Source organism: Artemia sp. Qi Xiang Cuo, chromosome 11, assembly GCF_049724085.1.
Source record: "Artemia sp. Qi Xiang Cuo chromosome 11, ASM4972408v1, whole genome shotgun sequence".
Lineage (NCBI taxonomy): Eukaryota > Metazoa > Arthropoda > Branchiopoda > Anostraca > Artemiidae > Artemia > Artemia sp. Qi Xiang Cuo.
Window position 1 is genome coordinate 29,870,900 of NC_142804.1, and position 25,462 is coordinate 29,896,361.

Below are 25,462 nucleotides of genomic sequence, written 5' to 3' on the forward strand. Positions count from 1 at the left end.
AAATAGAAGATTGCATTCTTATGCTTACAAGCGCAGAATGGGGGGGGGGGGGATTGTGTCCGGAATATAACTTTTTCCGAAATTTAAAGACCCGACTCCAGATTGTTTAAGGATTTAACTTTTTTAAAGGGTAATTGTACCGAACCACGGATCACAGAAAGTAAAAACAACAGGAGACTATTTCAATTCCAGGTGGCCTTTTAGGGAACAGTAGAGCATATGGTTCATGGTACAGAAAGTTGTCTAAAAACCTACCAGTTCTTGAGGTCCTATCCAGAATACTGGCATATTTTGTTCTTAATTGGAATAATCTGCAACTGCTTATTTACTTTTCGTAAACAAACTGAAAGGGACATGATTAAATGTTTTCTTTTTGTTTCATCATAGAGGTGAAGAGCGGTGTTACAGCATAAAACGGACATATAACACCTGCTCTTGATGATAGGTTGATGACCCCCCCCCCCAACTCTTATTCAGACTGAAGTTTAGTTTTTACGCAACTAAAACTTAATACAAGACGGGAAATATAACCGGTCAGTAATTGGAAAATGTTCAGTAATTCCAAACTTTTGAACACAAAGTTTTTGCCTTTTCTGTCTTACTGAGAACTTTGTTAAATTAATGTAAACACAGACAATTGAGGACACTCATTCTCCAAGCGTTGAGATGACAAAATATACGTTTAAAAATGTGCAGAAATTAAACTTCAACAAAAAGAGGTTGGTCTTTAGTTTATATTTATTTGTGTGTGTTTGAAGCGTTAACGTCACTTCTTTAAAATCAAAAACTTACTTTTTTTAGAATTATAAATCTTCTCAAAGGGAAGGCAGCTTTGATTGGCTATTAGCAGCTATAGCTTTTGAAAAATAATTATATTATCTTTGTTTCAAAAATTTGACGGTGACCCTTATTTTACTGTATTATGCTTTTCCATTTATTATTTTTTACAAAATCTTCCGAAGCTGCATGATTCATTTTCTTTTCACTACTCCAAAAAATAAACGATTCATAATATGACCTAATGAACTGAAAACTCTTCTATAAAGAGAGCCAATGTCAAATAAAGGACGATATATAAAAGATGCTTTAAAGAACCCTGCTAAAAGTGAACGGGAATATTCGTACCCAGAATGAATCAAAGTGAGCTTGGTATAACACCAGGCTAAAAAAAAGAAGAGAGAAAACCAGATTTGAACCCATTTTTAAGCTTTTTGATATCAGAAGATGATATCAAATCTCAGAAGATGCAGGATGTCGCCTAAGAGAATCTAATGTATAAAAAAACGTCGCGAAATGAGAGCTAGTACAAAAGACTCCCTCAGTAGCGGCTTATCTATGAGACACATATAGTGCGTTCGAGCATTCCAAGATTACTTATCAGACAAGCCCGATAATTTATCCTTAGCGTTTTACGAGACGTAATGAAGTTAGTAGCATCACTACTTAAAACGGTCTCGATTAGTTGTCAGATAGGTTACAGCTGCTAACCCCGGAAAATGTAGGAGGATAAGTGACGTCATATATAAACGAAAATTTTATCTTTTTAAAAATGGAAAAACATGTTAAATTATATGCAGAGAACAAAAAGGGACAGTAATTACGAAATGTGGCACAGCTTCAGCAAAAGAGTTATGATTACTGAGGAGTGGACATGATCAATGTTGTTATTCGCTTAGTTGCCCATAGTGTTTCAGTTGACAAGTTGCCGGATATGTATTTGTTGTTATCTTTTAGATATTACATCCGGGGAAGTTAATATTGAGTGGATAAGGGATGCTCGAACGCACCTATAGATGCTTGTCAGTTTTGCCCACAGTTCATATAATTATCCAGTATGATCATTCCCTATCTCACCCATTATAAAAACCCGGACCGGGGTGCGAGTGCTCCAGAGAACGTAGAAACATAAGCGGCGTCAGATCTTTTCACGGGTAGACAAGTCAGACGCGAAACAAGTGGAAACCCGCTATTACGAATAATGCACTTTACGCGAAACAATCGGAAACAAGTGGAAACCCGCTATTAATAAATGCACGAAGAAGTGGGAGGAGCTTTTTGTTCGCACCGAGAACGAAGACCAGAAATGATCTGCGATAAGCTTACTGGATAATTATATGAACTGTGGTTTTGCCACAGAAGCAACACTAAAGAAGCTTACAACCAGCACTTTTTTTTACCTACCTTGGAGTGAATAATTGCTTTTCAAGCTGTATTTCGAGTGCTGAAATTTCTGCATCCCAGACGTTTAGGTACGTCTTATCTCCGCAATAAACCATGACAACAGTTGTACTTGTTCTTCCTTTAATTTTTTAAAATGTCTTTATGGCGTATTCAAAATATAAAAAATTACTTCAACCGGCTTATTGTCAATATGTTCATCTCTAAAACTACAGGTCTGTCTGTTATAACTAGCAAGAAATAGAGAGCGCTGTTTTGTCTCATGTTTTCTCTTACTTTGATGAACCCCCTTTGCTATTTTACAACTCGACCACAGATTTTACCCCGAAGGGTTCTTCCAAGGGGGTCAAACAAGCAAACTTCTTAGAAAGTAGTAACCTACATGCAATGATACATCAAATATACACACAGAGCAAATACTTCTTTTTCTTATTAGGGTTTTTTGGAACTCTCGGCTTCGCTTTTTCTGACAGCAAAGGGTTTTCAGGGATCGATAACACTAAATAGTTTCAATTACTGAAATTATTTGTAGTTAGAGAGGACAAAATAGAGTCCTTTACGTCATCGCCTAACTGATCTGCATAAGATAAGATAAAATCTATTTCATACAAATATAAACAACACAAATAATTAAATAAAGCCAAAAGGGAGCTAAACTCCCTGTTGGCTTTATTTAATAAAACTAGGCTCTCTATGCCAGTAGGTGCTTCTGGTTTTAAGAAGAATAAGCGTCGTAAAAATGTTGGTCATATTCTCCATAAAGTTAAAGCATACAAAGTAGTTACTTGTAATATTTTTAATTATTGTGATATACCAAATCATTTATAAAATCGCAAACAAAAGGATTACTGAGGCAAACTCAATAAAGTTTTCTGGCCAGATGGCAAAAAGGTAACATTTCTATTTTTAGCCAACTGATAAGCAATATCTTCAGCAGCCTCAATGCGCCTAAGTTCGACCAAACCTTCTCCAGCATCACCAAAAGCTTTAGCCAATAGAGCTGCAGCTTCAGAGTCACCTTGAGCAGAAATGACAGCAGCTTTCTTCTGTTGCTCAGCCTTTTCTACAACAAATCGGGCTCTTTCGGCATCTTGTTGTGCAACCTGAAATACAAATGAAGAATCACAGAACGAACTAAAAAGGAAAGTCTTAATAGGAGCTTTATGCTACAAAACTGTGCTTGTTTTGTTCTTCTTGTCTTGGCAATATGAGATTTGGACGGTGCTTTCAGATATGTTACCTTCGCGTTATTAGACACTAAATATTATTCATCCTATAGTTTTTACAAAAACTCAGAAATACGAAGTTCAAGTAGAAAATATTAATCGAAGTTGCAAAATCCATTTTGCGGTTTCATTTCTTTTTTTATAGCAGCCAATATAAAAAAAAAACTAAAAAAAGTGAGAAAAGTAATTATTTCGAAAAAAATAATTATTTTAACTGATTGAAATTCGTCTTATCTTAGCAATAATTATCCAACTTATAAATTGACCTCCCTTTAAACTTGAACTCCCAATTTCTCACTACATTAGGCCTCCTCTTTTACTGCCTACATTTAAACCGAACCTCTTACTCCGAAGCTCTTATCAAGGAGTAGGATATCGTTTATTCTTGCAGAGGAAATAATAAGGATAATTACCTGCCACAGAAGATAGTGTCTCCTGGTGGGAAATTCAGGGTCTAAGGCAAACAAGTGGCTATTAGCTTGCTCAACAAACATTATACGACAATTGTGAGAAGACTGCTTTGCTTTCTGCTTATTCAGATTTAAGACGTTTTTCAACTTGCCTACCTTCCTTCAGCCAAGATTACATTTTTTTTATCCCCAGTGATGGCGCAGGAGCTTATTAGCACAACCAAGCATATTAAGATTTTCTAAGAACAGACAGGTAATCCATGAAATTGTTGGAAACGGTACTTTCCGAAAAAAAAACCAAAATACTCAACTGAGAAGACTAAGTCAGTTGCAACCCAATTCCTTCATGATACCCTCGGTATAAATGAAATCGATGCCATCGGCTTTTTTGATCTAAAGAAGGCACTGAACAACATTTCTTACTTTATTTTACTGCTTAAGCTTGATAGCGGCAGAATTGGGATAGAATTTATAGTTTTTAATTATGAGGCGCCCTGGTAACAAACTAGACAACAGCCTATCACTAAAAACCGCACAGGTAAAATGAAGCTAAAGATAAGCCATAATCTTGCCATGCCTTATCACATGAAATTTTTCCTAGCTTGTCATATCATTTGTTCTACGTGTTTTTTTTCTTATTCTGTCGTATCTTCTTATCGTCCCCTTGTCTTTTTGGATCCGTTTAAGTGTCATCTAGATGCTTTTCTGAAGCGACACAGATGAATGCATGAAGGCATACTTGCCATCTCTGCTGTCGCTGCCAGGTTCCTCTCCTAAGAAGAGTGCCTATAGGTTTCTCAAGATTTTCTTTCTCAATTGCTATATTTGAGACTATGGGTGTCAAAACACCATTATTAAGCTGATATTACACAGAATGATTATAGGGGAGATTCTATTGATTCTGATTCTAGAGAGGGGCACTCAAGCAACAGAAATTTTCTGAATTCCTTGGAGCACATGAAGGCCTATGCTTAGTCTCTGACTACTTCACCTCCAACAGTTTGGCAAAAAGTAAAGGAAGCTCATACTGCAGCACAGCAAGTGATTAATCACTCATCACTGCACAAGGCTGTTCAAACTGCACGTTTGCTTACTATCAAACGACATCGTAAAGAAAAGGCTTTTTCGAAAGCAGCTACCAAAAGACTGCTTCTTCTGGGTGACTAACACCAAAACAGACATGACTCAAAATGGCGAGCTTATTGTACTTAATACCTTACAGAGTCATCTACTCTCAATACCTCTACCCCAAAATAGTTGAACATACAAAAGAAGGTTCCAAAGGTACCAACACTGCTCAGAGTAATTGAAATGCAAAGAAAGCAAATATTCTGGGTAGGATGGTGTCAAAGTTTTGGTGACTTTCAAGGAACATCCTGACAGAACTTATACTTTCTAGGCATTCAATAGCCTTATTTCTCTCATTAGCTATAAATAAAAGGTGCAGTGATATACAGCTATTAATCAACTGCAATAAATGTGGATGGAATTTTCGTTTTTGAAAGAAAAATAAAAACAAAGAAAATCAAACACTTGATTATTTAATATTTAATATGATTATTTAATATTTAGACGCAGAATATTGCCCTGTGTAGGTAGTAATTTAGTCTGGATGCACCACCTCCACATAGCAATAAAAGACGCCTTTCCCTTCCTATTTTAGATTCATCAGGTCAAATGTAGTCAAAAAGATCTTCACGGGTCAGAAAACTTGTTGAGGAGTCAAGCTAAAATAGAAGGTTCCATGAAACTTGATCAACTGTGCCTTCATTCCGTTTTGCCCTGAAGCATAATCTGCAAGATGTGAAAGAAAACGGCTTCAAGAAATCTCCTTCCACTTTGACGTGCTTTCATTAGAGATGAAGAGCATACAGAGGGACTTTTGCCCAATTGTTGTAAAGAGGATCTGTTGATACAGAGGGGAACTGCCCTATTTTTGTAGCCCAAGCTATAATCCATTAATAAAAATTCACTCACTTTATGCATCTTTACGCAGGGGAATAAATAGAGGGAACGGGACACAAGACCTGGGAGAGCGAATAAAAAAACAAACAGTGAGGATCCCAGCATACCGCTCCTTAGTTCAATCCGGGTGGGAAGAGAAAAAATAAACAAAATAACTGTTCTTCCCAAGACTTTGTCCTGTAACCAGAACACACTAACTTTTATCTGGCATTGGAATCAGGCACAAGGGACGGCACCATGCGGCTTGGGGATTTGCCTTCGAGAATCTATTTTCCATAAAAGGAAACAGCTCTAAAATATTACTAGAAGAGAAAAATACCGTAAAGGCAAGATTAAGAAATAGGAAACGGTAGAAGGGGGAGGAGGGTATGGTGAAAAACACATCTGTAGGGTATGAGGTGAGAGACAGGGCACTGAATGTTGATAGGGGAGAGAATTTTCAAGAGTTTTCTATCTGGGGAATATTACATCCTCGGTAATAAGGCAGTATTGGCCCTGCTAGGACCAAAAAAGGTGTAGGTTGAAGGGTGCAACTTTCTGAAGAACTCTTCTTCTAATCCTTGGCTGAATCGATTACCTTTGATATTATCTAGATGGCTTAAACATGAATTTCAGTACGATACATACTCTCTCGAGGAATTCATCTTCTTCGTCCACTGAGGCCGTAATCAGAATCAAGCTGGATCGTCTTCCGCAGCTAATTCATTACCCAAAGCCCAACTCTCACTCTTGAATTTGCTCATGAGGTTGATGTGCCAAATTTCAATCACCTTCCTATGCCCGTCCAGTGCAACTCTATAGTTGACGTCTTTCAACTCCTTCAGTGCTCGGTGCGGTCCTTCCTAACTTATTGGTGACAATTCCTGTTTCCCTCTTTCATAATTCCTAATTCCAAAATTGTTCCCCCAACCTTGAGTCTGCTTGATCGACCATCCAAATTTACGTTTGCAAGCGAGAAGAACCAAATTCGTCAGAAATATGGTTACATTTTGCCACTACAATCGTAATTAATATTCTTTTTATCCACAGGTCTGGCTTTTGCACAGCAGAAAATCTGCACAAAATAAAGAAAAACATATAATAAAAACACATCCTTAAAATGTCACCTGTTTTAATTCGACAGCTTCTGTGAACTCACGACCAAATGTTAAGTGCGTAATGGAGATATCATCTAAAATTATGCCAAATTGGGATGCCCGTTCTGTTAAATCATCACTAACTTTTTGCGACACGAGCTCTCTCTGAGTGATTAGTTCACCTGCATCAAATTGGGCCTAAATAAAAAAGGATAAACATTACAAGTCAAAATAAAAGATATACTCTTAACGGAAGTAAATATAAACACAGAAAAAATAGAGATAGGGAGCAGTATATTCGAAGGAAAGGAAAAACCAAGATTCAGTAGGGTAACAAACATCAAATAATAGGACCTTTTAGCAATGGTAAATAACGGGTTAGAACTTAGAAGTTACCAAACAAACTTGATGCAAATCAAGAAACTGAAAACAACTTATTAGGCTGTTTAGCTGATTTTTTTTTTTAATATTTTTATATAGTTCCTCGTATGTTGTAAGATGTAAAAGCTATTAGGGGATGTTGGGGTTTTTTTTTTTTTCTTGTATTTCCTTAGTTCCGGATAATGGCTAATTTAATGAGTAAATTAAGAGACCTTGGAGGGAGCGTATTAGATGTGTATAGATTAGTTGATAGTGTTCTACATCGGGATTATCAGGTAAATGAGAATTTAGGATGTGAAGATTCTCGGTATGCTTTTACGTGTGAGATAAATGATAGAAAGAGTATGACGGGACTGAAAATCTATAACATGAGCTTTCAGGAGATAAACACATCATACGATTTCATTGGGGAGCTATGTTTTAAAACAGCGCCACACATCCTTGCGCTAATGGAAACTTGGCTAAAGGACCCTAAATCTGCTTTATTAGACATAAAATTATAATCAATTAAAGTTAGAATAGAATTACAAAAAAAGAAAAGATTAATAGACAAGAAATAGAATTATAATATTAGAAATAGAATTATACGCAAAAAAAGACAATACTACTTGGTACTTTAGTCGTATATGTAAAAATGGAGTTGTTGAATTGACTAGGTTGGCTTTGACGGCCAATTATGAGATGAAATTTGAATCTACTGATTTAGGTAATAAACGTAGGGTTGCAGTAACACATCATTATAAGGTAAAGTCTAGGAGTTCATAGAGTTGTCGGAAATTTTTTTGAGAATGTTGCCACATTTAAGAATGCCACACTTCGTTTGTAGAAACTTTAATATTGATTTAAATATAATTAATAGAAAAAGTGAAGTAAGCATTTTTTTTTAATGCAATGCTAATTATTGGTTTTTAACATGTAAATATCATTTGTACACGAGTACCAGGACGTTTAGAGTCTATAACTGACATTGTTTTCCTAAATAGTAATCACCAATAACCTAAAATATTTATTAATAATGTGTCCCACCACTTTGGTACTGCAATATTCGTGCCTGGAATATTTGGCCCTAACCCCAACAATAAAATTACGTCTTTTGTAGATGGGAATGTACTTTTGAAGTTTAAAAGTGCACATTCTGAGTTCCTTCAGTACATTACAGTCACTGATATGAAATTTGGCAAATGGTATGAACAAGGAAATTTACTATTTCAACAGTGTTTGAAGTTTAAGGAGTTGAAACAAAGATACAAATTGCCAATAAAATATTAGATTATAAAAGGATTATTAGTCTCATTGAAAAAAAAGGCAAGAGATGTACAAAAGGTGTGCGACTGTGGATTCAGTATTTGATAAAGAACATTGTGCAAAAAATTAAGTAGTCTTTTAGAAAAATCAAAAATTGATTACAGCGCAAAGAAATTTAAAGACTATGAATGAAGTCCGAATAAAACTTGGTCAGCGATGAGAACGTAGTTCGTTCTTTACTAGTTTCTACTAAAAAAAAGTCGAAGAATTTTGCCTGTGTGTAACATTCGCTCTTAAAATAGATCAGTGCTAGGGCGAATGAAAATAAGAGGAGTGTAAAGAAATTTTAACTAGCATGATAATATGAAAGCCATGTTCTATGAACGACAAGGCATTTTTGTTTAATTTTATCTCGCATTTGTAAATCAGACCTCGGAAACTAAACATACTAGATTAATGCTTCATATAGACATTTATCATAAAGCTTCATTTAACTAAGTTGATTCACTTAATCTTTCAGAAAACAATCCTATCATAGGCAGCGCAATAGCGCTGCCTAAGTAAAGAAACGATGTTGGCACAATGTATTATTATTTTTTTTCCTTCAGACCAGGGCACTCCGAATTGAAGGAGTTGCCATAGAAACTTCGAAAAGGGCTCATTCGATTGGAAATTGGAATGGTTAGTGCCCTTTTTTATAGTCGAAAGTGATTTGAAGGCAACTAACACCCCTCCCACGCCCACCATTTCCACAAAAACATCCAAACAAAATTTTGCGATAACAATTTTATTCAACCTAGTTGATTTCCAGATAGAAATTATGCTTTTAGGAGGACCCTCCCCCACAGCACTCAGGGAAAGTATTGTAAAGTTATGCCCTGGGGGCATATAAGGTTTTTTTTTTTTTTACAGAAAACTTTGTCGTAGAAACTTCAAAAAGGGCTCATTCGATTGGAAATTCACAGGGCTAGTGCCCTTTTTAATAGTCGAAAGCGATTGAAGGGCAACTAACTCCCCTCTCACGCCCACCTTTTCCCCAAACACATCCAAAACATTTTGAGACAGCCATTTTGTTCAACGTAGTTGAAAGTTCTGAAGATTAGGTCTTTGAGGGTGACAACCCCGCCACAGTCCTCAGGGCAAGTGTTGTAAGTTATGCCCTGGGGGCTTATCAGGTTTATTTACAGAAAGCGTTAGCGTAGAAACTTCAAAAAGGGTTCATTCGATTGAAAATTGAAATGGCTAGTGCCCTTTTTAATAGTCGAAAGTGATTCGAAGGCAACTTTAAGGATGACAGCCCCCCCCCCAAAGCCCTAAGGTCGAGGGTTGTAAGTTATGCCCTGGGAGTATATAACGTTCTTCTAGAAATTTTTGTCGTAGAAACTTCAAAAAGGGCTCATTTGATTGGGAATTGAAAGAGCTAGTGCCCCTTTTAATAGTTGAAAGTGAATGAAGAGGCACTAGCCCCCCTCTCACGCCCATCATTTCCCCAAACACATTCAATCAAATTTTAGCGATAGCCATTTCATTCAACATAGTTTAAAGTTCGGGTAATTATGTATTTGAGGATGGCAAACCCACCGGAGCCCCCAAGGCAAAGGCTGTAAGTTATGCCCTGGGGCATATAAGGTTTTTTTATAGATAGCGTTGTCGCAGAAACTTCAAAAGCAGCTCATTCAATTGGAATTTGAGAGGGCCAGTACTCTTTTTAATAGTCAAAAGTGATTGGAGGGTAACTAACCCCCCTCTCACGCCCCCCATTTCCCCAAACACATCCAATCAAAATTTTCAGATAACAATTTTGTTGAACGTAGTTGAAAGTTCTGGAAATTAGGTCTTTGAGGATGACACTCCCCCAGAGCCCTCAGGGCTAAGGTTGTAATTATGCCATATGAGGTTTTTATTGAAAGCTTTGTCGTAGAAACTTGAAAAAGGGCTTATTCGATTGGAAATTCAAAGGACTAGTGCCCTTTTCCATAGTCGAAAGTAATTGGATAGCAACTAACTCCCCTCTCCCACCCACCATTTCCCCAATCATCTCGAATTGAAACTCTTAAATAGCCATTTTGTTCAACGTAGTTGAAAATTCTAAAAATTAAGCTTTCGAGAATGACAATCCCCCCCCAGCCCTCAGGGCAAGGGTTGTATGTTATGCCCTGGGGGCATATAAGGTTTTTTATAGAAAGCGTTGCCGCAGAAACTTCAAAAAGGGCTCATTCGAATCGAAACTGAAATGCTTAGTGCCCTTTTTAATAGTCGTAAGTGATCGGAAGGGAACTAGCACCCCTACCAAGCCCGCCATTTCCCCAAACACATCCAATCAAAATTTTGAGGTAGCCATATTGTTCAACGCAGTTGAAAGTTCTGGGAATTATATCTTTGAGCAGGACACTCCCCCCCACAGTCTTCAGGGCAAGGGTTATAAGTTATGATAAAGTTTTTATGTAAAGTTTGTCGTGGGCTCATTCAATAGGAAATTGAGAAGGCTAGTGCCCTTTTTAATAGTCGAAATTAATTGAAGGGCAACTAACCCCCTTCTCACGCCCAGCTTTTCCCCAAATATATCCAATCAAAGCTTTTAGATAGCCATTTAGAAAGTTCTGGAAATTATGTATTTGAGGATGGCAAAGTGCCCTCAGTGCCCTCAGGACAAGAGTTGTAATTTATGTCTTGGGGGCATATAAGGTATTTATAGAAAGCTTTGGCAAAGATTGTAAGTTATGCCCAGGGGGGCATATCAGGTTTGTATAGATAGCGTTGTCGTAGAAACTTCAAAAGGGGCTCATTCAGTTCGAAATTGAGAGGTCTAGTGTCCTTTTAATAGTCGAAAGCAATCTGAGGGTAACTAACCTCCCTCTCACGCCCACCATTTCCACAAACACATTAAAATTTTGATAGCATTGTCAAACTTCAAAAGCAGCTCACTCAATCGGATACTGAGAGGGCTAGTGCTCTTTTTAATAGTCAAAAGTGATTGGAGGGTAACTAAATCCCCTCTCACGCCCACCATTTCCCCAAACACATCTTATCAAAATTTTGAGATAGCCATTTTTTTAACGTAGTTGAAAGTTCTGGAAATTAGGTTTTTGAGGATGACACCTCCCCCCCCCCCGATCGGCCTCAGGGCTACGGTTGTAAGTTTTGCACTTGGGGCATATAATAATTTATAGAAAGCGTTGTCGTAAAAATTTCAAAAAGGGCTCATTCAATTCGAAATTTAAAGGGCTATTGCCCTTTTTAATAGTCGAAAGTATTCGGAGGGAGAATCCCCCACACACCCATCATTTCTCCAAACATTTCCGATCAACACTTTGATATGGCCATTTTGTTCAACGAAGTTGAAAGGTCTGGAAATTATGTCTTTGAAGATGACAATGCTCACCAATAGCCCTCAGGACAAGGGTCGTAAGCTATGCCCTTGGGGCATATAAGGTTTTTTAATAGAAAGCGTTGCCGTAGAAACTTCAAAAAGGGCTCATTCGATTGGAAATTCAAAGGACTAGTGCCCTCTTTAATAGTCGAAAGTGATCGGAGGGCAACTAACCCCCTCTCATGACCAACTTTTCCCCAAATGTAGCCAATCAAAGTTTTGAGATGGCCATTCTGTTCAACGTAATTTAAAATTCTTGAAATTAGATCTTTGAGGACAACGATCCCCCCCAGCCCTAAGGGCAAGGGTTGTAAGTTATGCCCTGGGGGCATATAAGGTTTTTTTTTATAGAAAGTGTTGCCGTAGAAACTTCAAAAAGGGCTGATTTGATTCGAAATTGAAATGGTTAGTGCCCTTTTTAATAATCGTAAGTGATTGGAAGGCAACTAACACACCTTCCACGACCATTATTTCCCCAAACACATCCAAACAAAATTTTGAGGTAGCCATATTGTTCAACGCAGTTGCAAGTTTTGGAAGTTATGTCTTTGAGCAGGACACTCCCCCCCCACAGTCTTCAGGGCAAGGGTTATAAGTTATGCCCTGGGGGAATATAAAGTTTTGTCGTAAAAACTTCAAAAGGGGCTTATTCAATAGGAAATTGAGAGGGCTAGTGCCCTTTTTAAAGGGGGCTGATTCAGTTCGAAATTGAGAGGGCTAGTGCATTTTTTAATAGTCGAAAGTAATTTGAGGGTAACTAACCTCCCTCTCACGCCCACCATTTCCGCAAACACATTAAAATTTTGATAGCGTTGTCAAACTTCAAAAGCGGCTCATTCAATCGGATATTGAGAGGGCTAGTGTTATTTTTAATAGTTAAAAGTGATTGGAGGGTAACTAAATCCCCTCTCACACCCACCATTTCCCCAAACCCATCTTATCAAAATTCTGAGATAGCCATTTTGTTGAACGTAGTTGAAAGTTCTGGAAATTAGGTCTTTGAGGATGACACCCCCCCCCCACCGGCCTCAGGGCTACGGTTGTAAGTTATGCCCTTGGGGCATATAATGTTTTATAGAAAGCGTTGTCGTAAAAATTTCACAAAGGGCTCATTCGATTGGAAATTGAAAGGGCTATTGCCCTTTTTAATAGTCGAAAGTATTCGGAGGGAGAATCCCCCACGCCCATAATTTCTCCAAACATTTCCGATCAACACTTTGATATGGCCATTTTGTTCAACGAAGTTGAAAGGTCTGGAAATTATGTCTTTGAGGATGACAATCCTCCTCCCATAGCCCTCAGGACAAGGGTCGTAAGTTATGCCCTTGGGGCATATAACTTTTTTATAGAAATTTGTTTCACAGTAGCTTCAAAAGGGAATCATTTGATTGGAAACTAAAAAGACTAGTGCCTTTTTTATTAGTAGAAAGTGATCAAAGGGCAAATGTCCCCCCCTGCGACCATCATTTCGACAAACACTTCCAATCAAAATTTTGAGATAGCCATTTTGTTCAGCGTATCCGAACGATCTGTAAATTATGTCTTTGAGGATAACAAAACCCCCAGCCCTTATAAGGACATATAAGGTTTTTATAGAAAGCATGGTCATATGAACTTCGGAGGGGGCTCATTGGATTACAATCCCCAGAGAATCAGACGCTCTAGTGTTCTTTTTAAAAGTCACAGTGATCGGTGGGCAGCTACCCCCACCCCCCCCCCCCATCCCCACAAAAACGTCGTATTGTCCCGAAATGCATCTAATAGAAATTTTGAGGTAGCTATTCTATTCAAAGTGGTCAAAGTAATGGCTATAACAAGGCCATTGGGGTTGAAACAATCCCCAGAGATTAGGGAGCAAGGGTTGTAAGCTATTCCCAGGGGGTATTTAAGGTTTTTATAGAAGGGATGGTTGTTTAACTTTGGAGGAGGCTCAGTCTTTCTCCCTGTAAAAGACTATGTCAAAATAAAACGAACAGAAATTAATCAAAAAAACTTTTTCAACAAAATGAGTTTATAAAAGAAAGCAAAGAACTCCATTAAACCAAAATGAACAAAGATAGAATCAAATAATCTACCAGGAATACTACTACCACAAACAGTATCAATAAATAAATGAAACCCAAAATAAACAGAAATTAAAATAAGTAAGAGTCAAACTCAAAACTAGTAGAAATTAATATAAGTAGGGTTCAAAAATCAATTAAGATTTTAAGGAATATTTATCAGCATATGTATATTAAACTGACAATGTAGATTTTTTTTCAGTAAATTCTTTTGAATTTCTTCAGTAAAGTACAAATTATATTCTGGCTTTTAGAAAGCTTGGTTGACTAATCCATTAAATCTAAAATAGAATCAGATTCATTTGTTGGGGCGTAAGCAGCTATGATTGTAAATTTAGTCTAGGAACAAGCAAAACCGACTTTTAGCATCCTTTCATTACATAAACTCGAGCATCGACTTCTTAGCTGATTCGCTTACAGTTAGAGCAAATCCAGCTTCACGTCTTCTCTCCTTTCCTGAGAAGAAGACTTCATTTGGAGCCGCTATTTGAACTTTATATGATTGGATGGTGTTAATTATACCCTCGAAGCGGCCAGGCTGGGTATCAGGATTAATAGCCCTTACATTCTAAAATGCAAGGTGGGAAGATTGTTTCGCTGTTAGAAAACGCGTCCGGAGGCGGTCCATGGTCACCATCTTTGAAGTCAAATCACTGTCAAATCAACCGTTCTCGATTCGAAAATAATTTTTACGGGGATAGGTGATTAGCCCATTGCCCAAACCCCCTGCTTTCATGACTTGGGACAGGCCACTCCCCAAGGCCCCAAGAAGAAATAATAGCCAATTGAGTCAAAATGAAATTTGCTTTTACATGACGAAACAAGCCTGCAGTTTCAAAGGAATTAGACATTCAAGCCCAAAATTTAAATTTGCTTAGTATGGGGATAAGAAATTATACAAAACAATAAACAAAACCGAAACTTTCGTCCTAACAAGAGATGAATCAAACAATTCTCTGGAATTTGATATTTGTGACTAGACCCCGGCACCGCGCCGATAAGGGAAGACCGACGGCGGCGGGGCCAAAAATAGGAGCGGCGGCGCGCCTCCGATGATTTTTTTTTACGCCGCCGCCGGTGAGATGTCGGCGAGATGTGTTTTTTTTTCCTTCCCAGGGGTGATCGTATCGACCCAGTGGTTCAAAAATATCGCGAGTGCCCTTTTTAAGTGGCCAAAAAAATTGGAGGGCAACTAGGCCCCCTCCCAAACGCTCCATTTTTTCCCAAAGTCACCGGATCAAAATTTTGAGATAGCCATTTTGTTCAGCATAGTCGAAAAATCTAATAACTATGTCTTTAGGTGTAAAATGACCCGCCAAAGTCCCCAGGGAAAGTCCCAAGTCCCAGGCTGCAAGTTGTGAGGTTTGCTCATTGCTTACATATAGTATTTGTTATTGGGAAGTATAGAGCCATTTTTTTGGGGGGGGGGTGATGGGGGTGGATTTCCAAGGGGAGAATCTTCCTTTGGGAGGGAAAGTTCTGATTAGTGATTATTCTAGGGGAAATATTACACTGGGGTTTTGGACAGAATTACTATACGAAATTCCTTTTAATTACCGTACATTCTCTTTGCCAAATTCTTATATGGAGATGTTCCGGGGGATCACCCGAGGGCTTTTTTTCTCGCGTTTTGTTTTCTGGGATATAATTTCCACGGAAAAGGGCATTTCTGGAGTGAGCAAGAAACCAATTATAGATTAGTCTTATTCCAATGGAAAAATACTAAGGAGAATTTTTCAGGGTGAATCGTCCACAAGCAATTTTACAGAGAGGGGAAATTCTCAGCGAGGAAGGAACTGTCTAAAGGGAATTTGGAGGGATGGGGAGCACTTTAAGTTGGATGAAATTTCAACTGAGGAGTTCCGTGAGGGGGAGGGGTATACCTCGTAGAGGGTGAGCCAGATTTATCAGCATTATTTGAAACACGAACAGAAATTATGCCATATATGAAGGGTTGCCCCTCCTCAATACCTTATTCTTTACGCTAAAATTTGACTGTTTACTAAAATTGAAACACATGGGCTGTTTAAGGAGAATAGGAAGCTTTTTTTAAAAGTACTAACAGCTTTAGGGTAAAGAGCAAGGTATTGGGAAGGGGCCACCCTTCATATATGGAAAAAATCTGCCAAAACTAATATGCAAATTTTATTTTAATTTTTAATGCACGGTGAGCCAAAATCGAACCTGCATTAGTTGAAAAACGTTCAGAAATTAAATAAAAAACAAGTTTCAATTTTAACTGAGAGTCAGGAGTGACATTAAAACTTAAAACTAGCAGCTATTATTCCGTATATGAAAGGGGCTATCCCCTCCTCAATGCCTCGCTCTTTACGGTAAAGTTTGACTCTTTGTCACCACTTCTTTTTAAAACAATAAATAAACTTTAGCGTAAAGAGCGAGGCGTTTAGGAGGGGACATCCCTTTTCATATACGGAATAATTGCGGTTCGTTTTAAGTTTTAATGTCACCCCTTACTTCCAGTTAAAAAAACTTGTTTTTTTTTAATTTAATTTCATAAAGACGATACTTTTGTCAAAATATGAAGAACCGTGTATTTGTATCTGTCTGGTTTATATGCTAAGTAACACAAGAGATGAAAATTAACGAACAAGATAGTAGTGAAGAATTATGGTATACAAAGTAATATTTGGCAGGGATAGTTACTAGTGATAAATTACTAGGGGTGGCACCGTGATTGGGTGATTTTGGGCATTCGGGGAACCACATTTTTTTTCGGGGTAACACATAGATTTTCGAGGAAATCCCCGAATTCGTGGATAGTGCAAGCCCTTCTAATCAGGAAAATCGAAACACTTAACCACACGAGAAAAGAAAAGCTCCAACTCTGCGGTTGACGCAATAAAAGATTGCCGCAAAATTAATTCAAAGTCAACCAAACGCCGCCCCCTCTGCCGACGGCGGCGCGCGTTCTGTGCGCCGACGGTGTTGTGACACTTCGGCGGCGGTAAACGGGACCTCTCGTTGGCGGCGTTCGGCCAATGCGCCGGAGTCTATTGGTGACGAAATTATGCGAAAGCGTCTCCCTGACAATCAAAACAAGATGAAGATGAAAAAAGAATAAAACACACAATCCAACTAAAGTTTAACCAACAAGAATCAAAATATGAAACGTTTAAAATCGTATTGGTTCAATTCTGTTTTATAGCAGGGGTAGTAGCCAAAAAAATTATATGAAATTTTCATTGCTGAAACAACAAAAAATTTTTGCCATTAGTAATGAAAATTGACTAAAGCTTGAAAAATATGGTATTTAACGGGATGAGGGAAGGCTATTTCTTCTCTAATTCCCATGTTAAATGTTAGATTATAATTTGGCCTTTCAAGTGTTGTAGCACAGAACAACGTTCCTTAAAATACTTAAGATTCGAAGCAAAATAAATTATCTGAATTCTAACCGCGAAATAATGGATTCGGCGCATGATGATCCTTGCGTAGAAACCTTTGTCGAGTTATTAATTTAATTAATAATTTGCATAATTTTGGAAAAATTGAGGATCAGCTTCGTAAGTTTAAAGACCTATGGAGAAAAAGTTCAGAATTTGTTAGAAGTTTTTCTTGCTATATGTATAAGTATTTTTCAATTCAAACAAATATGCATGTTTTTCCTATTGGCTATATATTTTTAAAGAGATTTCAGGATATTTTTTCTTGCTCTTCAATATTGCAAAACATTTTTCACTTTTCTTGTAGACACTCCGATCCAGGCATTTATTTTTCACATGGTAATTTACTTACTTGTGTAAAAGAGTGTTGTTGCTATAAAGCCAGAGGAATCTAAAATATAAGAAAATATGACGCCATACCGAAAAAGATATAACGTCATAAAAGTGAAGAATTAGTGACGTCATCAACGATATATATATATATACATATATATCGACTCCTCTGCATATGGTACCAAGTTTAAGTGAAGCTCACCAATTAAGAAATAAAATAATATCAGAGATGTATTATCAAGATATATTAGAAATGTCGCCCTCGCGTTTAGATACAAGTGAAGATGCTTCCCCGCATAGAGTAAGAGAAGAAAGAGCTCATGAGTTGAGTGTAACAGGTTCTATTCTAGAAATAAGGGAATCAACGTCTAGCAAGGGAACTGCACGTGTCAATGTAAAAGATCCTCGGGCAACTAATACTTCAGAAAAACTCAGAATGATCAAGAAAAGAAGAAAAATGAAACATATACAACAGCTTTCATCATCTCTCTTCAAAAAGAAATATGACTTTGTTTTTCCAGAACGTGCAGTCTTTCCATCACGTTCCGGTAGGTGGGTTGAAGGTTTTAGAAAAACTGACCAACAGAAGATACTCATGAAAAAACTAAGGGATATAGACTTTAGGAAAGTAGAAGCGTATTTTTATCAATATGGTAAATCGGAAGTAGACGTTGGATTGCCGCTGGACGTGATAATCTACAGAAAACTTCGGGGCTTAAGCTGCACTCTTGACTTCAAAGATTTCTACGACTTGGGAAATGTTGGCTTTCTAATTGCTGAGCATCCTGAGTCGAGTTCCGACTTCAATTCAAGAAATAATTCTGGAATCCGAACGTTTTCAGAAAGAAAAAGGAAACTCTTTTGGCAGAGTTTGAATAATACACTTAAGCGTATAATGGAAAGAGGTGTCGTCTTTGATGATCTAGATTTAGAAAGTGTGTATTGTACTACACAAAATCGTCCAGTAATCACAAGTTTTGATTTTGCTCGAAGTCTTTACAAAGGAAGGTCTCCGACAGACTATCCAAATTGCTTGATTTTGAGGCTCAAGCGCCGATTCTCAAGACAGTGGAATTAGCCATGTTTCAACTCAGTTTTTAGCGCTAACCTGTTGCCAAATTTGTATGTTGTTTTTGCCAAATAACTATTTCGGAAGGAAACTTTCGTCATCAAACTAAAATCTTAATAAGTATTTTCAGAAAGGAACATTTTCAGAAATTGCTTAAGTTTTGGTCGAAAATTAATGCAGGAACTTGACACCAACACCAAAATTGGCCTAGGACAAAATTGGAATGGCATAATTAACCACCTATTATACTTGCCAGTTGCTAAATTTGTATTTTTTGTGCATGACCACTTGCGTTGACAAGTCCCAGTGGACAGATTTTGCTGCTAAAAATTATTTTGCGTAATAAATGTGTGCTTTTTTGTTTTTTGAATAAAAAATCAATATAGACCTGAAGTCCAAATTATAGTAAGAATAGAGAATGAAAAAATAGAGATTATATAGCTTTTGAACATTTTGCACCCAATACAAGTATCTGTTAGATTTTTTCTTGCGTAGTTGAGGCTAGACACGAAGCCTACGAGGATTGCAGACATACCTCTTTATCTATAAAAGAGGCCGTTTCATGAGCTTGCGTTGCATCCTTCCGCTTGCTTTACTCAGGCCTTAGATCCTCGCAAATAGCTATCAGATGATGTCATTTTCAGTTTTTTTTCTGTGATAATTTTTTAGACTATTATAACCTACAGTAACACCCAGGGTTTCGAAATTATTTTGCGATATTTTTTTTCCAGCTTCATTGGTCTAGTTCTCTACTCAGGAAATAGAAAGATAGCAGCGCACACAGGCAGAAGGCAAATCACTTTGGAATACAAAGGAAAGACCCGACTTCCCCAGCTTTTCAGCTAACAAAAGACTGGCTTTTCTACATTTTTTTTGCCTCTCCACTCGCTATGTCCACAACCGTTTGCGGCTAAGGCATTTGGCTCTCGCACATCATGACATCAAAGTTCAAATTTTTCAGTTAATTTGTTTATTTTCAATGTATATTTTTTTAATTTTTATACCGTATGTCTATTTTCATGGTTCATAGCCTATGTGTATTCTCATGTTCTGTACGAACTTTCACATTTCTACCTTGCATAGTTTAGCTGTGAATTCAGTGAACAGAAAAGAAAATATATAGAACGTGATCTCAACATACTAGTGTGCAAGACGTAAGTTACCAAACGGTAAGTTCAAGTTTTTGATGAACAAAAACGTTCTCAATTGAAACAAATCCATCCCTAAGAGAGCTGTCACTTCATTAAAATCTATTGTAAAAAATTTTCACTTATCAGATTCAATGCATGAGTCATACCCCTTTGAGCTTATGCTGATATCGCTCTGTCGGACTACCTCTTTGTCATTTCCTGCCTGAGTAAAAAAAAGGGGAACTACGCAAAGAGTCAGTCGGTCTGAATAAGACGTTCGTAACAGAGGTCAACTTAGTTTGGTGAGTTTTTTACTTTTGACTCAAATTTTTTGACTGGCTATCTTTAACTATAGAATAAATAATCAATGAATTATATGTCCGGCTATAATGCGGGTAGCAAGACCTATTAATAAAACATATTCCTATCCAATCTCTTCTTATCTAGTATTTCGATGGTGACACAGCAGCAACTAGTGCCCAACCATAAATCTTTCCCATCATCCCACTAGATTTTTAATTAGGAAAGTAGGAAATCAACAAATAAAATGATGCTAAAATAATATATTTTCTTATCAGTCTGTCAGAGAAGAGAGAACATTTTCTATTAAATTCATGAGTATTTGAAACTTACCACTTATGCGGTAACTTATTCGGTAAGAGTAAGTTTCGAAACTTACCGGTAAATCTTGTTCACTACAACATACGTATTGATAATTATCGATCAGTATTGATATTGATATCCATATCAGCCAGTATTGATATCGGTATGAATATTTGCGTCTTCGTTTTACACTGATACAAGCTGAACTAATTAAGCTATGCCCATAAAAATATATGCAGATTAAACATCTTGCTTACACCAAAAGAATAGTTTTGGAACCATGAGAATGCACACAGGCTATAAAAGTCTTGAAAAAAGGGGACTCTCATGATATCAGCGTCCGAAGGTAAAAAAAAATTGACAAGCTGGTAGGACGTCACAGACATAACTCTTTTGTAAGCATAATGCGAAAAAAAAGATTATAAATGCGTAGACAGAGTCCTCTGATAACTAAAAGAATCTTCGGCGACGAAAAAGAAAGCGTGATCTCTAAATTTTGTGAATTTTGTTGAACGAAAAATTAAGCAATTATACCAGAAAAAGACGTCGGATAAATTTCAAACACATTGAAAAGTATGAACTAAGCTCGTAATTGGTCTATTTACGGCCTGGACCTGATTTAATCTTTCAGGGGGGGGGGCATCAACAGCTAATTTAATAGGCCCTATTACTAGGTTGGCTGGTAGAATTCGTTCAGCAAAAACCGGCCAACGGATGTCCGTGCTCGATGGACCTTTGTATGTGAAGGAACGGCTGAATCATTGTCATGTGCATCCATAAGATTGATTTATCTGATGTGAATTAAATATGCTTCGTAAGTTCAATTTTCAATTTGATAAGAATTTGCAGCTATGACTACTGTTGCCACTTTAGGGGGTTCAAGCCCAATTCGATTGGAATTGTCCCTTCTGTTGGTCTGCAACCGTGAGCCGTGGGTCACAGTTTTTGTAACGTTTCATTAGGCCCAGGCCTTTTGTTACGCTTACAGAAACAGCAGACATTTGCAGTTATAGAGCAGACAGACAATTTGACATAAATTTTCCTTTTAGCACAGAACACTCGTATACACATAGGAAATATAATGAAAAAGGATTGTGTGTTTTTGTGGAATCTTAAAATAGCATTTCAATTCGTCTTTTTCGTCAGATATCCCCCATGTTCATTTTAGACAAAGCAAGTAAGATTTCCTCGAGGTTAATTAAAGCGAAACATTAAACGAGGTTAATTACTCATGTTTCGCGCCACCAACAAAGAAAAAATCAAGCCACCAACAAAGAAAAAGTATATTATTTTGCTAATTATCCACTTATTGACACCGATAATATGTACTAGTATGATTGCTGCTGGAGAATCTCGAAAAATTTGGGGGTAATGGAAGCATTGCTTTTATTACAATAAGCTGGGTACTTCATCCTTTAGTCAGTCATCTTCTATTTTAAAGATGATAACTGGCTTTCGTTGTGTAATCTGTGACGCCATTTTCATTCCTGAAACGGACTTAAAACACACTCATTTACTGTATGCGCTTCAATATAAATTTTGTTTTAGAACAGCAGTAAGACCCCGGTTATTTTTACTTATCCTGTTATTTTCTGTTTGTTTTATTCCGAGGCTATTGATTGCGGGGATAAGTCCTGCCACTTGTCCCCGCTGTTTAAGAACCCATGTCTGACGTCAAATGCTTTCGCCGGCTGGCTCTACTTCAGTTTGATCGATAGTTGAGATTCCTAGGGTTCCAGAAAAGATGAAATCGAGTGTTAAATTTAATTAATGAGGAAAAGCAAGATTAGACCCTCTATGTTTATTTAAAGTGATCTTTATTTTTACGGAAAGACTAAGGATGTGTATATTAAAATATCAGCAAGATTACAATCTTGCTGATCAGATACGTAACCCTTGCAAGTGAAAATATGCCTTCGGGTTGCCAACACGAATCAAAATTTTCTGCAACTTTCAAGTGAAATATCAAGTCTAAGAGGAACTTCTTTTTTCCGAACAGCATTTACACAGTATAAAATTTACGAGATACATTTATATTCCAAGAGCTCTAAGGAGTTATCTTGATCTCTATCACATGCTCCTTTTTTCATATTTCAAGTATATCATAAGCTCATTTCCTTCGGTGATAAAATGTTAGTTTAGTGTTTATAAGGAAATAGATTTATGTTGCAAGGCCCTGGGCATACTGCCCAGGCCGTGCCAGGATGATCTCTTTTTTTCAAGTAAAATTTTTTTAGTGAGTTCCTTGCTTTTATATTGCAAGTATGTTACAGCTTCATTTCTTTCAGTAATAGTTTGTTAGTTTTACCTTTCTTATCACGTCGCTCATGAGCTCCTATTCTTTCAGTGATAAATTGTTAGTTTAGTATTTATGAGATTATACATCCATGTTGTGATGGCCATTACGAGCTCCTTCCTTCCTTCCGAAGGCTATTTTGAGCTTCTACCTTCCTTATCGCATCTCCCATTTTCAGTGATAAGACTGTGATTCTAATATATATCAGATTTGTCCCTTTAAAGGTAGCTTTGAGCTCCTTTCCTTCAGCTGTAAGATTTTCAGTTTGGTATTTATGAGGAAATACATTTATACTGCATGGGCTACGATGAGCTCTCTTCTTTCAAAGTATATCATGGGTTCCTTCCATATCCTAAGTCCTTCATAAGCTAATTTCTTTCAGTGATAAAATTGTCAATTTGGCATTTATGAGGCAAATACATTCACATTGCAAGAGCTACAAAACCTGCACTAACCCTAGAATCGGCTGACCTTCTAGCTGAAGTGTATTCCCATCTTTGTTGATTTGAAACAGAGAACACAAATATCGTGAGGGTAAGTTAATTCGTGTTGCGTGCTCCTGTACGAGCACACTTGTCTTTTTCGAATTGGATTTATTATGTGTGCTATAACTGAAATTGAATTTTTCTTCTAGTGTTTTGAAAGTTACCTTGTCTGAAAAGGATGCCTCTTTTTTGGGTTAGTTTCTTGTTGTGTTTTTAAAGGGGGGGGGGGGGTATCCACGGTTTGTCTCTTTTGCATCTTCACAGTTCATCAATATTTTCTTCCTTTAAATCAATTCCTTCCAATTTTATAGAAAATAAATTGACCAATCCTTTATTGTTCTGCCAATTAAAATATTAGCCTCAGCATACAAATCAGAGTGTTCTAAGATTACCAATAAACGTTTAAAAGGCTTATTTAGTTACAAATTTGCTATGATTTTGATTGAAAAGGAATAAAAAGAAATACAGCGACAAAGTATTAGCAAAAGTAGTTCATTCAATTAGTAAAACTAAACTTGCAGATATAATCGTTCTTGTTTTTTAGAATTGTTATTTTCTTTCTTAAAGTCGATTAGTATCTATGTTATTTTCTGTTATAACAAAAAAAAAAACACTATTCAAAATATATGTAGTTTTTATTTAAGGGCAAGCCTGTAAGTGGTTTGACCTGGGTGACAGCTACATTCTTACTTCTGTTTGTTTAAGTTTGACTTAATTAGTCAGTTAAATTTTGTTTCGTTTTAAGTTACATTTATTCGTTCATAGTAATTGTCTTGAGGGAACCACATGTTGGATTGTCTCTATTTTTTTCTTCTTCTCTTTATATATCATCACTTTTAGTTAACTAAGAGAAAGTCATATGGTTCTAACCTCTCCAGTTTTTACTGAGTGTGGGTATCGCCATTATCTTTTGGAAAATTTGCATAATTTTTTCGTGGGGCCAAAGAGAAAGGTTAATGCTTGTTTTGCATCCAGAGCCTGCAGATTGAATGTTGAAGTGAAGTATTACAATGTATACTGAAAAGGACTATCTGAAACTGTTCTGCCAAGCTCTGGCTTCTTCGAGCCCTGTGTGTGCTTTCAGGTGGAAACATCCTTTATAGAAGGCAAGCAGACATGCACTAGTTTCAAACTGAAATTAAACTTAAATCAGAGAGTGATTAAGTTATGTGACGGCTCCCTGACCCCATTGCCGAATATCTTCCAAGAATTGAAAATAGAAACATTTTGAGATGCAAAGGGGAGCAATTCCCAACGAGTCCACAGCTGCTGCCACCTACGAAAAGTCGCCATTGGTTTTGGATAACTTTGTCATTTCATTTTCTGCATTTTGAATTGAGGCAGTGTGGTATCGCACGTAAACTAAACTTCTCCTATCTGTACAAATGCTTATTTCTAATATGAACCCCGAGTTAAAGAAAGTTGCTAATAACAAAAAACTTTGGCTCCAAATCTGGATTTTCTGCGGTTATCTGTCTAATGGTAATGTTTTTTATATTAAACAGAAAACTTAAATTGCATTCAATGGTCGATTAGTTTGAGAATATGATGCGGAATTTCCAAAAAAGTTCCAAGGAATGGAAGCGTGTTGTTAAAACGAAAAAATAGTAAAAAAGAGAAAAACGAGGAAAATACAAGCCAGTGAAAAATGTGGACTAAAATGCAAATATTTCGGTCAAGTCCTTCGCTTGACCGTCCTCAGTGCACGATAATAACATAAAAAATACTAATAAAAACCCAAGGATACTATAAAAAAAAATTCAAACCTTAAAACAAAGCACAACTAAGATTTGACGACCTTTCCATGTAACGGTGAAAGGGTAACTGAATAAAAAAAATACAGTAGGAATACTGAATGGGAATTCAATTTTTCAATTTATACAGAGCATTTTTAAAACCTAAACGTTTTCCAGGTAAAACATCATCACAGGTTAGTTTTGGTTGCAAAATGTGAATTTTTTTTTTTTAATATTCAACTAAAAGCGATACGAATCAATTAGTTAATTATAAATTGGGCTTAAATAGGTTTATCTAGTGTCTCTATTGAGAGATAACTTTCGGTGAATGTACTTTTTTATCTCAACTGCCTCCCTGAAAACTTGGATGAGACCTTTAACAGGGACAATAATGGAGGTGTTATTCGATATCACATTTTGCAACCTAACCTAATCTGTGATGATGTTAATGGCCCTTAGAGGCAACACCCACCTGCAAAGGTTTTTGCTAGA

The 25,462-nt window shown here is 37.0% G+C and overlaps 1 protein-coding gene across 2 annotated transcripts in view; it reads right to left on the reverse strand.

Annotated features, from left to right (window-relative positions):
- Positions 1-2,959: 2,959 nt before the first annotated feature.
- Positions 2,960-25,462, reverse strand: part of Phb1 (prohibitin 1) — a 36,659-nt gene continuing 14,156 nt past the window's right edge. For both annotated transcript variants that reach the window (XM_089096676.1, XM_089096675.1), the window contains exons 5-6: positions 6,886-7,053; positions 2,960-3,281 (exon numbers count right to left, since the gene is read on the reverse strand). In XM_089096676.1, coding sequence (XP_088952802.1) covers positions 3,024-3,281; positions 6,886-7,053 — 426 coding nt within the window. In that variant the 3' untranslated portion in view covers positions 2,960-3,023. The remainder of the gene's footprint in view (positions 3,282-6,885; positions 7,054-25,462) is intronic.